At 47.1% G+C, this 12,301-nt stretch overlaps 1 protein-coding gene across 4 annotated transcripts in view; it reads right to left on the bottom strand.

The window, feature by feature from the left end:
* Nucleotides 1-3,701, bottom strand: part of LCORL (ligand dependent nuclear receptor corepressor like) — a 162,104-nt gene extending 158,403 nt beyond the window's left edge. Inside the window, exon 1 of one of the 4 annotated variants that reach the window (XM_073609506.1) lies at nt 3,531-3,701. In XM_073609506.1, coding sequence (XP_073465607.1) covers nt 3,531-3,645 — 115 coding nt within the window. In that variant the 5' untranslated portion in view covers nt 3,646-3,701. Of the gene's footprint in view, nt 1-3,526 lie in introns of all 4 variants that reach the window. The other 3 variants (XM_073609516.1, XM_073609533.1, XM_073609543.1) reach the window with 3 other exon arrangements.
* Nucleotides 3,702-12,301: the final 8,600 nt, after the last annotated feature.

Raw genomic sequence — 12,301 nt, 5'->3', positions numbered from 1 at the left:
CTGACTTCTGATAGAACTGCCTTAAAAAGTACTTCCGTCAGATACCAAACTGTCACATTTAATGCACATAAACCATATATGTCACCTACAATTATATTCCATATACGTCTACACATATTAGGAATGAGTTACCTGAATACAAAACACCTACAATGATCAGCGCCGTACAGATATAGAATTGATATACACATAGGATAATAGTGCATGTAACTAAACACACAGCAGGGGGGTTCCCAGTGCAATCCTGGAAGACCCATTACCAGAAATTACACCTTCAAAGTACAATGGGGAAGACTCAGAAAAGTTACACGCCTGATGCATTGTTTGCCAGAAAAGGTTCACACTCCATCGCTGTTCACTGTCATGTTGCTGTTTTGCTTTAACTGACTTTAGATGACAGATGACAGTTGGTCAACATACCCAAGATGCAACGTGCGTTCCCCTCCCCCATGTATCTGAACAGGTCTTACCAAAAGCAACACTAATCCAGGCACTTTGCTGTGTTTGAAAAGGACGGCTCCGTATTCTGTGTGAACAAACCCCTAAAGTGGCTGCCTACCCAACTACAATAAACACACCTAGAGAGCAGTGATGATCACCAACAAAGCCACATCACAACTCATCTGACACAAAAAGAAAGCCCAGGTCCAGTGCAGGGGAGCGCTGACATAATGATGGCACGGGGGGAGGGGAGGCAGGGAGCAAGAATCAGGAATGAAAGTATATAAATAGGGATGAGGTAGGGGAGAAGGGATCAGGCACAATAGCAAGGATCAGGTATGAAGGGAAAGAAGGCAAGGATCAGGTATGAAGGGAAAGAAGGCAAGGATCAGGTATGAAGGGAATGAAGGCAAGGATCAGGTATGAAGGGAATGAAGGCAAGGATCAGGTATGAAGGGAATGAAGGCAAGGATCAGGTATGAAGGGAATGAAGGCAAGGATCAGGTATGAAGGGAATGAAGGCAAGGATCAGGTATGAAGGGAATGAAGGCAAGGATCAGGTATGAAGGGAATGAAGGCAAGGATCAGGTATGAAGGGAATGAAGGCAAGGATCAGGTATGAAGGGAATGAAGGCAAGGATCAGGTATGAAGGGAATGAAGGCAAGGATCAGGTATGAAGGGAATGAAGGCAAGGATCAGGTATGAAGGGAATGAAGGCAAGGATCAGGTATGAAGGGAATGAAGGCAAGGATCAGGTATGAAGGGAATGAAGGCAAGGATCAGGTATGAAGGGAATGAAGGCAAGGATCAGGTATGAAGGGAATGAAGGCAAGGATCAGGTATGAAGGGAATGAAGGCAAGGATCAGGTATGAAGGGAATGAAGGCAAGGATCAGGTATGAAGGGAATGAAGGCAAGGATCAGGTATGAAGGGAATGAAGGCAAGGATCAGGTATGAAGGGAATGAAGGCAAGGATCAGGTATGAAGGGAATGAAGGCAAGGATCAGGTATGAAGGGAATGAAGGCAAGGGTCAGGTATGAAGGGAATGAAGGCAAGGATCAGGTATGAAGGGAATGAAGGCAAGGATCAGGTATGAAGGGAATGAAGGCAAGGATCAGGTATGAAGGGAATGAAGGCAAGGATCAGGTATGAAGGGAATGAAGGCAAGGATCAGGTATGAAGGGAATGAAGGCAAGGATCAGGTATGAAGGGAATGAAGGCAAGGATCAGGTATGAAGGGAATGAAGGCAAGGATCAGGTATGAAGGTAAAGAAAGTATAGAGAGGAGGACCAGGTTAGATGGCAGGGCTCAGGGAGAAAGGCTCAGGCACAATAGCAAGGATCAGGTATGAAGGGAGTGAAGGTATAGAGGCAGGTAGGGTGGCAGGGATCGGGTACAGAGTAAAGGATCAGGTAGGGTGGCAGGGATCGGGTACAGAGTAAAGGATCAGGTAGGGTGGCAGGGATCGGGTAGAGTAAGCGCCGGTTCACATTAGAAGCGGCACGACTTGCAGGTCGCCTCACCGAGGCGACCTACACATGACTGCCGCGGCGACTTGCAAGACAACTTCTGTATAGAAGTCTATGCAAGTCGCCCCCAAAGTAGTACAGGAACCTTTCTTCTAAGTCGGAGCGACGCACGGTTCCATTGTACAGAACGGGAGGCAAAAAGTCGCCCCCGTGTGAACCGGCTCTTAAGGATCAGGTAGGGTGGCAGGGATCGGGTACAGAGTAAAGGATCAGGTAGGGTGGCAGGGATCGGGTACAGAGTAAAGGATCAGTTAGGGTGGCAGGGATCTCGTATGGCGGAAAAGATAAGGAGGGCTGAGGTAGGGATCAGGTATGGAGCGAGGAATGAGCTAGTACACGGCGGGGATGAGGTACTATGTGGTGGTGTGAGGGGGGATCAGGTAGTAGTATATGGTGGGGGATCAGGTAGTAGTATATGGTGGGGGATCAGGTAGTAGTATATGGTGGGGGATCAGGTAGTAGTATATGGTGGGGGATCAGGTAGTAGTATATGGTGGGGGATCAGGTAGTAGTATATGGTGGGGGATCAGGTAGTAGTATATGGTGGGGGATCAGGTAGTAGTATATGGTGGGGGATCAGGTAGTAGTATATGGTGGGGGATCAGGTAGTAGTATATGGTGGGGGATCAGGTAGTAGTATATGGTCGGGGATCATGTAGTAGTATATGGTGAGGGATCATGTAGTAGTATATGGTGAGGGATCATGTAGTAGTATATGGTGAGGGATCATGTAGTAGTATATGGTGGGGGATCATGTAGTAGTATATGGTGAGGGATCATGTAGTAGTATATGGTGGGGATCAGGTAGTAGTATATGGTGAGGGATCATGTAGTAGTATATGGTGGGGGATCATGTAGTAGTATATGGTGGGGGATCATGTAGTAGTATATGGTGGGGGATCATGTAGTAGTATATGGTGGGGGATCATGTAGTAGTATATGGTGGGGGATCAGGTAGTAGTATATGGTGGGGATCAGGTAGTAGTATATGGTGGGGATCAGGTAGTAGTATATGGTGGGGATCAGGTAGTAGTATATGGTGGGGGATCAGGTAGTAGTATATGGTGAGGGATCAGGTAGTAGTATATGGTGAGGGATCATGTAGTAGTATATGGTGAGGGATCATGTAGTAGTATATGGTGAGGGATCATGTAGTAGTATATGGTGGGGATCATGTAGTAGTATATGGTGGGGATCATGTAGTAGTATATGGTGAGGGATCAGGTAGTAGTATATGGTGGGGATGATATAGTATATGGTGTCGGAGAAGTTGTAGTAGAAGTTGAGGTGTCGGTCGCTCGGTGGGTGGGGGGGGTGATGTCGCTGAGCACGAGGTAATGAAGTTTATCTGGCCGGTATAATGTAGGAGTGTGATGCTCCCACCCCCCCGATGGAGGACAATGAGTTGTCAGTGAAGATGGAGGCTCCGCGGTGACAGCGGTCCCCCGTCCAGTGACATATCCCGGATACAGAGCACTCCGCGGGTTTTGTTTTGCTGACAGCCGCCCCTCCCCCCTCGGACTCCACGCACAGCACACGGACGGGTCCCTCACCTACACAGTGGATGAGCCGGTGCCGCCACGAGTCGAGTTCCCGCCGGAATCCCTTCCTCTCCGCCGTGCACCGAGGGCTCCGGCACTGGGCAGCCATTCTGACGGTTCCCTTTTTCCATCTGCGTCTGACGTCATCGCTCGTCACTTACTACTCACTCATACACATAAAGGCACAGCGAGGGGGCGGGACCGGCGGCGCTGATTGACAGGCGCGGCGCTGAGAGATGGGCGGGGTGACGGGTGATTGGCAGCTGTCAGGCCGTGGGGAGGTGGGCGTGTCCGCCTGAAGCGTTCAACTGTCTCTGTCCGGAGAAGCGTGCTGCCATGGAGGAGGGGAGAGAGTGGCCGCTTCCCGTTCATTGTCGGATCGACTTCATCCCTCTCTGTGTACATTGGCTGGAATCGTCATGGTGTGGGTGTGATAATCCTCAGCATGTGCCAGGACACTGCCCATGGAGGATCATCTCACGGATTATGGCAGTTGGCAGCTCTTGGCTGGAAAGTCAGGGCCATGGTGACAACGTGAAACTACTTCCAGAGAGGTGCACAGCAGGCTCAGGGACCTGTGTGTGATAGAGGCCACTTCAAGACACTTTTACCCCCTTCCTGCCCAGGCCAATTTTCATATTTCTCACACTTTGAATGACAATTACTCTGTCATGCTACACTGTACCCTGATGAAATCTTTATTATTTTTTTTTTTTAAACAGAGCTTTCTTTTTGCTGGTATTTAACCACTTGACCTCCAGAAGATTTACCCCCCTTCATGACCAGGACATTTTTTGCATTACTTTAACTGACAGTTGCGCGGTCATGCGATGTTGTACCCAAATAACATTGATGTCCTTCTTCCCCACAAATAGAGCTTTCTTTTGGTGATATTTGATCACCTCTGTGGTTTTTATTTTTTGCGTTAAAATCAAAAAAAGACCAACAATTTTGATCTGATTTTTTTAAAGGAAAATTTATTGGATGTGTTTTATAGCAGAAAGTAAAACATATTCTTTTTTTTTTTTTTTCAAAATTGTCGGTCGTTTTTTGTTTATAGCGCAAAAAATAAAAACCGCAGAGCTGATCAAATACCACCAAAAGAAAGCTCTATTTGTGGGGAAAAAGGACATCAATGTTATTTGGGTACAACATCGCACGACCGCGCAATTGTCCGTTAAAGTTACACAGTGCCGTATTGCAAAAAATGAAGGGGGGTAAACCTTCCTGGAGCGAAAGCGGTTAAAGTAAAGCCTCGTACACACGATCGGACTTTCCAATGGGAAATGTTGAATGTCAGGCTGTTGGCAGAAAATCCGACCGTGTGTATGCTCCATCGGACAATTGTTGTCGGACTTTCCGCCAACAAATGTTGGCTAGCATGTTTTTTAAATTTTCCGCCAACAAATGTGTGTTGTCGGATTTTCCGAGCGTGTGTACACAAGTCTGTCGGACAAAAGTACAAACACGCATGCTCGAAAGCAGAAGCGGTCAGTCTTGTAAACTAGCGTTCGTAATGAAGAATTAACATTCATGACGTGGCAAATTATGAAATCTCGAAATGCAGCGCACATTCTCTTCTTCTTTAATAGGATAATAATGAAGCTGCTTTGCTGGTGATACTGATGGAGTTATTGCAAACGAATTTTCTATTGATATCAAGAATAATATTATTATGTTTTTCTTTATTTGTGCAAGTTACCACAACACCATTATCCAGTAGTTTTTAGGATCAAAGAAACAACTATGTTGGTGTCCCTTGTTAATTTTACATTGTATTTTTTAAAATGTAACTGCCTACTCCCAAACTGTCGTTTGAAGTAAAACACATAGCCAAGTATTATTCTACATAATTTTTTTATTGTGCATTAAAAAAAAAGTATTAGACATGATATCTGCCAATAGAAAATAACCAAAAAGTGCATTCTATGCATCCAAAAATATAGAAAATATAACAAATCAAATCATTATTCAACCCCAAAAAATAATGTCAAAGCAATAACTCTGAGGCCAATAATAAATAACACGCTATCTCCTCCGATTCCGCAACATGTCTGGTTGACAAACGGCGTTCAGAAACGAACTGAAAAGCACAAAATGAAAAGTGCAAACTGAAAAGCACTAAATGAAAAACACGGAAAGAAAAGCACGAATTAACACTCACCAAACTTCTACTAATACGAAATTAACAGAAGGAGCCCAAAGGGTGGCACTCATGAGCTGAAAAAACAAGTAGTACGTCTAGTACGTCACTATGTTCGTAATTGTTGGCCAACATTTGTGTGACCGTGTGTATGCAAGACAAGTTTGAGCCAACACCCTTCGGACAAAATTCCACGGTTTTGTTGGCCAACAATCTTATCGTGTGTACGAGGCATAAGAATACACATGCCTCATGTATTTAGACAACATTTGCTTATCCCATAGCCCAGCTTAGAACATAACTGGGCAGCATGATATTTCAAGTGTACTGAATTAAAGCCGAACTAAAGTCCACAAATACTCACCTATACTACAGCAATGTGTTGTCCGGTTGTAGGCAGGTAGAGGTTAGCGCTGCCCCAGGTGGGAAGGGTATGGGTAATTATGTTCCGGGTTTTCTTTTTTGCGGGCTTTGCTGGTTCTGACCCACTGGTTCTGTTAGTTATAAAAGGAGCAGGGGTGCGAACCCAGAGGGTTTGCGTTTAGAGCTATGGAAATGTATTGCTTGTCGCCGTTGCATAGGTTTATCGTTAGTGTAGGTAAAAATTAGTATAGCTCAATACCGTGTATTGCCCGCTGAGCTATAAATCTGGGTCAAGGTCAGGGCTGGGTGGCTCATCCTAGCAGCTCCTCTGGTGCCTCCCTCTGTTTTCTGGGACATTGGAGAATGTTCTAGACATAGTGGGTGAAGGGTAGCAGGAGCTGTTGGGTATATTTATGAGGGCCCCAGCCAACCCCACTAAAGGACTGGCAAGGGGCAGGCCACCTCATAAATAGGCATGAGTCATGCCAGAGAGGGGAAGTTAGGTGGAAGATGGAGTGCTGAGAAGGCTATCGGTGGCCTTTGAGGGTGCCCCCTAGGACCCTACCAAAATACACGAAGGAAGCCCTTACTGGAGGCATGGGTGCAAGGAGAGAGGACAGTGGGAGCAGATCAGCACATCTGGGAGATCTCCTGAGAGTCAGCCCGGTGGGCTGGTGTCAGTCTGGGGGACTATGGGGAAAAGTTAGACTGGAGGGCTAGTGAAAGGGGCTGCTGCAGTCAGGTGGGTTAGCAGTGTCTGAGGAGGTGGTGCTGGGACCAGTAGCCACAGGAGTGATGCTAGCTGGACACTGAAATTTTGTTACACAACCAAGGGGCCTCGGGTCCCTGCCTGTAATGGGCCATTGCTTTAATCTGACTAAGTGACTTTCAGATATTCACAATGTTTCAGCTGGGTTCTGCAAGCAAGTGAGTGCTGGAGGAAGAAGTGGAGCTTCATATAGAAACTGTTTATAGGAAAAGTTGTCCCTGAAGTCAAATGGGCATTCCATAACCTCCCATCCCTATCCAAGTTATCACCCTCAATAAATAACAAAAACAAAGTCATGGACTGTTCTTTGTCTCAAGAGTGCCTGTGAAAATTCGGTGTGCCTGGCTGTGCAAGGTGGGGGATCCTAGTTTACTTGCGGCTCCTGAGGGAGTGCGCTACACAAGTAACTGGCACATATAGTCTACAGCTTAGATTTCTCTAGCAGCCTACAGTAAGCATGTACATGTGACAAGTATGAGAGCTTCTAGCAGGACTAGTTGTCGGCACTCTCTCCGTGGGCAGGTCCGTCTTCCATTTCAACAGAGAGCAAATCAGCACCACAGAGGTCCCCAATCTGTACATACTGATGGTACGGAAGAGGAAAGGATAATTGAAGTGCAAGCATGGAGTCATTGCAAGGTTCGCAGCGGGGCTCCATACTGTTACTGATGGTAGCAGGGATATACTGGACAGGTGGAAAGGGCCTTGGCTCTGCGTGTCCCGCCTAAATGCATCGGTGACTGAGTCTGTGACGGTGTATAATACATCAACAGAGTTTACCAAAGTTCAGTCATCAGTTCGAGTAAAGGTACCCTATGTGTGAAGCAGTGACCCTATCTAAAGTGCCTAGCGTAGACCAGAAGAACCTATCTTGGGGTAGGCCTTCTATGTGACCCACACTTGGCACCCAAGGTAGAGGAGAACATGGAGGAAGTGTCACCCACCTACTACCCTACCCTTACACAGTGCCAACACCTTCACCCCATCTTTTTCTGGGTCTTGATTAGGGGTGAGTTTCGATTTCGAGTCAAACCCATGTTCGACTCGAACATCGCCTGTTCGACCGTTCGTCAAATTGCGAACGATATGGGCCGTTCACGCCAAATTTGAGTGGCGCATCACGGCCCATAATTCACTGCGGCATCGCAGTGCATTGCTGGCTGATGATTGGCCAAGCATGCACTATGACCCGCATGCTTGACCAATCACAGCACCGTGTACAGAGAGCCGTAATTGGCCAAAGCCAGGGTGGCTTTGTCCAATTATGGCTCAGGGGGTTTAGTACACGCCCCACACTATATAAGGCCGCCTGCATCGCGGCCATGTGTAGTGTGTTGTGGCGGCGGAGAGAGATAGAGAGACAGTGTCATTTGATTTAAGTTAGATAGAGTAGGGAGATCGAGTCAGTTAGCTGCACTTACAGTGTATTGTGTATATATATGCATCCCAGGTGTTGTATGTATATATATATATATATATATATATATATATATATATATATATATATATATATATATATATATATATATATATATATATGTGTATATATATATATACATACATACACACACTGTATTCAGTTTAGCTAGATCTGTTCCTGTTATTCTCTTCGTAATATACTGACAGGCAGGCAGGTGTTTTTACAGTATTTACAGTTAGTGTACTGTGTACCCTGCACAGTTGCACCTACAGTATAGCTACCTGAAGACAAGTGCTTGTGTTCTTCTGATTCTTTTAATAGCACAGGCAGGCTCTTGAAGTATTTACAGTTAGTGTACTGTGTACCCTGCACAGTTGTACCTACAGTATAGCTACCTGAAGACAAGTGCTTGTGTTCTTCTTCTGATCCTATTAATAGCACAGGCAGGCTCTTGAAGTATTTACAGTTACTGTACGGTGTACCCTGCACAGTTGCACCTATAGCTACCTGAAGACAAGTGCTTGTGTGCTTCTTCTGATCCTATTAATAGCACAGGCAGGCTCTTGAAGTATTTACAGTTAGTGTACTGTGTACCCTACACAGTTGCACCTACATTATAGCTACCTGAAGACAAGTGCTTGTGTTCTTCTGATCCTATTAATAGCACAGGCAGGCTCCTGAAGTATTTACAGTTAGTGTACTGTGTACCATGCACAGTTGCACCTACAGTATAACTACCTGAAGACAAGTGCTTGTGTTCTTCTTCTGATCCTATTAATAGCATAGGCAGGCTCTTGAAGTATTTACAGTTAGTGTACTGTGTACCCTGCACAGTTGTACCTATAGCTACCTGAAGACAAGTGCTTGTGTTCTTCTTCTGATCCTATTAATAGCACAGGCAAGCTCTTGAAGTATTTACAGTTAGAGTACTGTGTACCCTGCACAGTTGCACCTACAGTATAGCTACCTGAAGACAAGTGCTTGTGTTCTTCTTCTGATTGTATTAATAGCACAGGCAGGCTCTTGAAGTATTTACAGTTAGTGTACTGTGTACCCTGCACAGTTGCACCTATAGCTACCTGAAGACAAGTGCTTGTGTGCTTCTTCTGATCCTATTAATACCACAGGCAGGCTCTTGAAGTATTTACAGTTAGTGTACCAGGGGCGGATCCAGGGGGGGGCAACAGGGCAATTGCCCCCTCCGAGATTGTGGGTGAGTGGGTGGGCAGGGCAGGCATCGCTGTGGGTGAGAGTCGAGAGCCGGCGGGCGGCTCCACAGCTGAGAGCACGGGCGGCTCCGACTCCATTGGTGACAGTTTGTGAGCGGCTGCTGGCCAATCAGGGAGCCGGTGGGCAGAAGAGCAGAGAGATAACATCATCTCTCACCGCCCAGCGCCGCCCTGCATCCCTGCAGTTCCGCCCTTACTGTAGAATGTACAGGCAGCCACGGCAGCAGAGAGATTACATCATCTCTCTGCTGCCCCTGGGGCAGGATGCAGTGCTGACACATCCGCTCAGGATGAGCCCTGTGTTCGTTCTGCTCCCATCGCTCTCCCAGCGGCAGCAGCCAGCCCATTCCTCCCTGCCCAGCACTGATGACAGGGGGGTCACCAGTTAAATAAGCCTGACTCTGACTGGGACACAGCAGACAATTATAGCAGGCAAGTGACAATCCCCAACCTGTGGCATGGGACGTGGCAAGTGACAATCCGCAACGTGTGGCATGGGACGTGGCAAGTGACAATCCGCAACGTGTGGCATGGGACGTGGCAAGTGACAATCTGCAACGTGTGGCATGGGACATGGCAAGTGACAATCTGCAACGTGTGGCATGGGATGTGGCAAGTGACAATCCGCAACGTGTGGCATGGGACGTGGCAAGTGACAATATGCAACGTGTGGCATGGGACGTAGCAAGTGACAATCCGCAACGTGTGGCATGGGACGTGGCAAGTAACAATCCGCAATGTGTGGCATGGGACGTGGCAAGTGACAATCCGCAACGTGTGGCATGTGACGTGGCAAGTGACAATCCGCATCTAGTGACAGGTGACATGGCAAGTGACAATCCGCAACGTGTGGCAGGTGACAATGGCAAGTGACACGCTCGGGGCTCCCACTGATTCTATGGTGAGTTGAACCATTTCATTTTTTATAACCATGTAATAATGCGCTTCAATCATCCCGACACCATAACAACCATGGTGCTGTGATGATTGAAGCGCTAACACCAGCCATTTCCCCGTTAAATTTACCCCCAAAAAAAGGTATTTTCTGGCAGTGCCCCTCCCGAGACTAGGCTCTGGATCCGCCCCTGTAGTGTACTGTGTACCCTGCACAGTTGCACCTACAGTATAGCTACCTGAAGACAAGTGCTTGTGTTCTTCTTCTGATCCTATTAATAGCACAGGCAGGCTCCTGAAGTATTTACAGTTACTGTACTGTGTACCCTGCACAGTTGCACCTACAGTATAACTACCTGAAGACAAGTGCTAGTGTTCTTCTTCTGATCCTATTAATAGCATAGGCAGGCTCTTGAAGTATTTACAGTTACTGTACTGTGTACCCTGCACAGTTGCACCTACAGTATAGCTACCTGAAAACAAGTGCTTGTGTTCTTCTTCTGATCCTATTAATAGCACAGGCAGGCTCTTGAAGTATTTACAGGTAGAGTACTGTGTACCCTGCACAGTTGCACCTACAGTATAACTACCTGAAGACAAGTGCTAGTGTTCTTCTTCTGATCCTATTAATAGCACAGGCAGGCTCTTGAAGTATTTACAGATAGTGTACTGTGTACCCTGCACAGTTGCACCTATAGCTACCTGAAGACAAGTGCTTGTGTTCTTCTTCTGATCCCATTAATAGCACAGGCAGGCTCTTAAAGTATTTACAGTTAGTGTACTGTGTACCCTGCAGAGTTGCACCTATAACTACCTGAAGACAAGTGCTTGTGTGCTTCTTCTGATCCTATTAATAGCACAGGCAGGCTCTTGAAGTATTTACAGTTAGTGTACTGTGTACCCTGCACAGTTGCACCTATAGCTACCTGAAGACAAGTGCTTGTGTTCTTCTTCTGATCCCATTAATAACACAGGCAGGCTCTTAAAGTATTTACAGTTAGTGTACTGTGTACCCTGCACAGTTGCACCTACAGTATAGCTACCTGAAGACAAGTGCTTGTGTTCTTCTTCTGATCCTTTTAATAGCACAGGCAGGCTCTTGAAGTATTTACAGTTAGTGTACTGTGTACCCTGCACAGTTGCACCTATAGCTAACTGATGACAAGTGCTGGTGTGCTTCTTCTGATCCTATTAATACCACAGGCAGGCATTCTGCTAGCTGCTGTATAATCAGTATATATACACATCCCAGTTCTGTGCAGCTACATCTCACTGCAGTGCAGGCCATAAGTATGTCTGGAAGGCCAACAAGGAGAGGCAGACAGTCACAAGCCAATAAAAGAGGGCACGCAGGCTCTGTGTCTAGATGCAACAGTGCTGGTCATGGACACGGTGCATCCTCATCAGCACGTGGCCGTGGGACACGCTTGTCCTTTTTTTCGGCAGCTGGGCGTGTTGAGCCACAACATGTGGAAGACTTGGTAGAGTGGATGACCAAGCCCTCCTCATCCTCCTCATCCTCGCTCACCCAGGTTCAGGGTATGTTGTCTGGCAAAGCAGCTGCCAACACGGCCTCTTCCCTCGGCTCAATGGCATCAGTCACTCCTTCCCTAGCCCCACCATGTCCTCCTGAAGATTCCCCAGAACTGTTTGACCACAGTGTTGGGTACATGCTCCAGGAGGATGCCCAGCGTTTTGAAGGCTCCGATGATGGTACTCAGCTATAGGAAGGCAGTAACGTGAGTCCAGACAGAGGGGGTGCCCAAGAAGGACAGCAATCTGGCAGTCATGTTCCCCCAGCTGCAGTATACTGCCAGCTTTGCTCCAGTGATGAGGAGGGAGGGGATGATGAGGTCACTGACTCCAAGTGGGTGCCTGATAGGAGAGAGGAGGAGGAGGAGGAGGCACATCACCAACGAGGCAGGATGCCCTCCAGGGGCCAGCTTAAGGGCAGCACACCGAAAGGCAT

This window comes from Aquarana catesbeiana, linkage group LG01 (genome assembly GCF_042186555.1).
Source record: "Aquarana catesbeiana isolate 2022-GZ linkage group LG01, ASM4218655v1, whole genome shotgun sequence".
Taxonomy (NCBI): Eukaryota; Metazoa; Chordata; class Amphibia; order Anura; family Ranidae; genus Aquarana; species Aquarana catesbeiana.
Note: the sequence above shows the minus strand (reverse complement) of the source record. Positions and strands in the feature narration are given on the sequence as shown.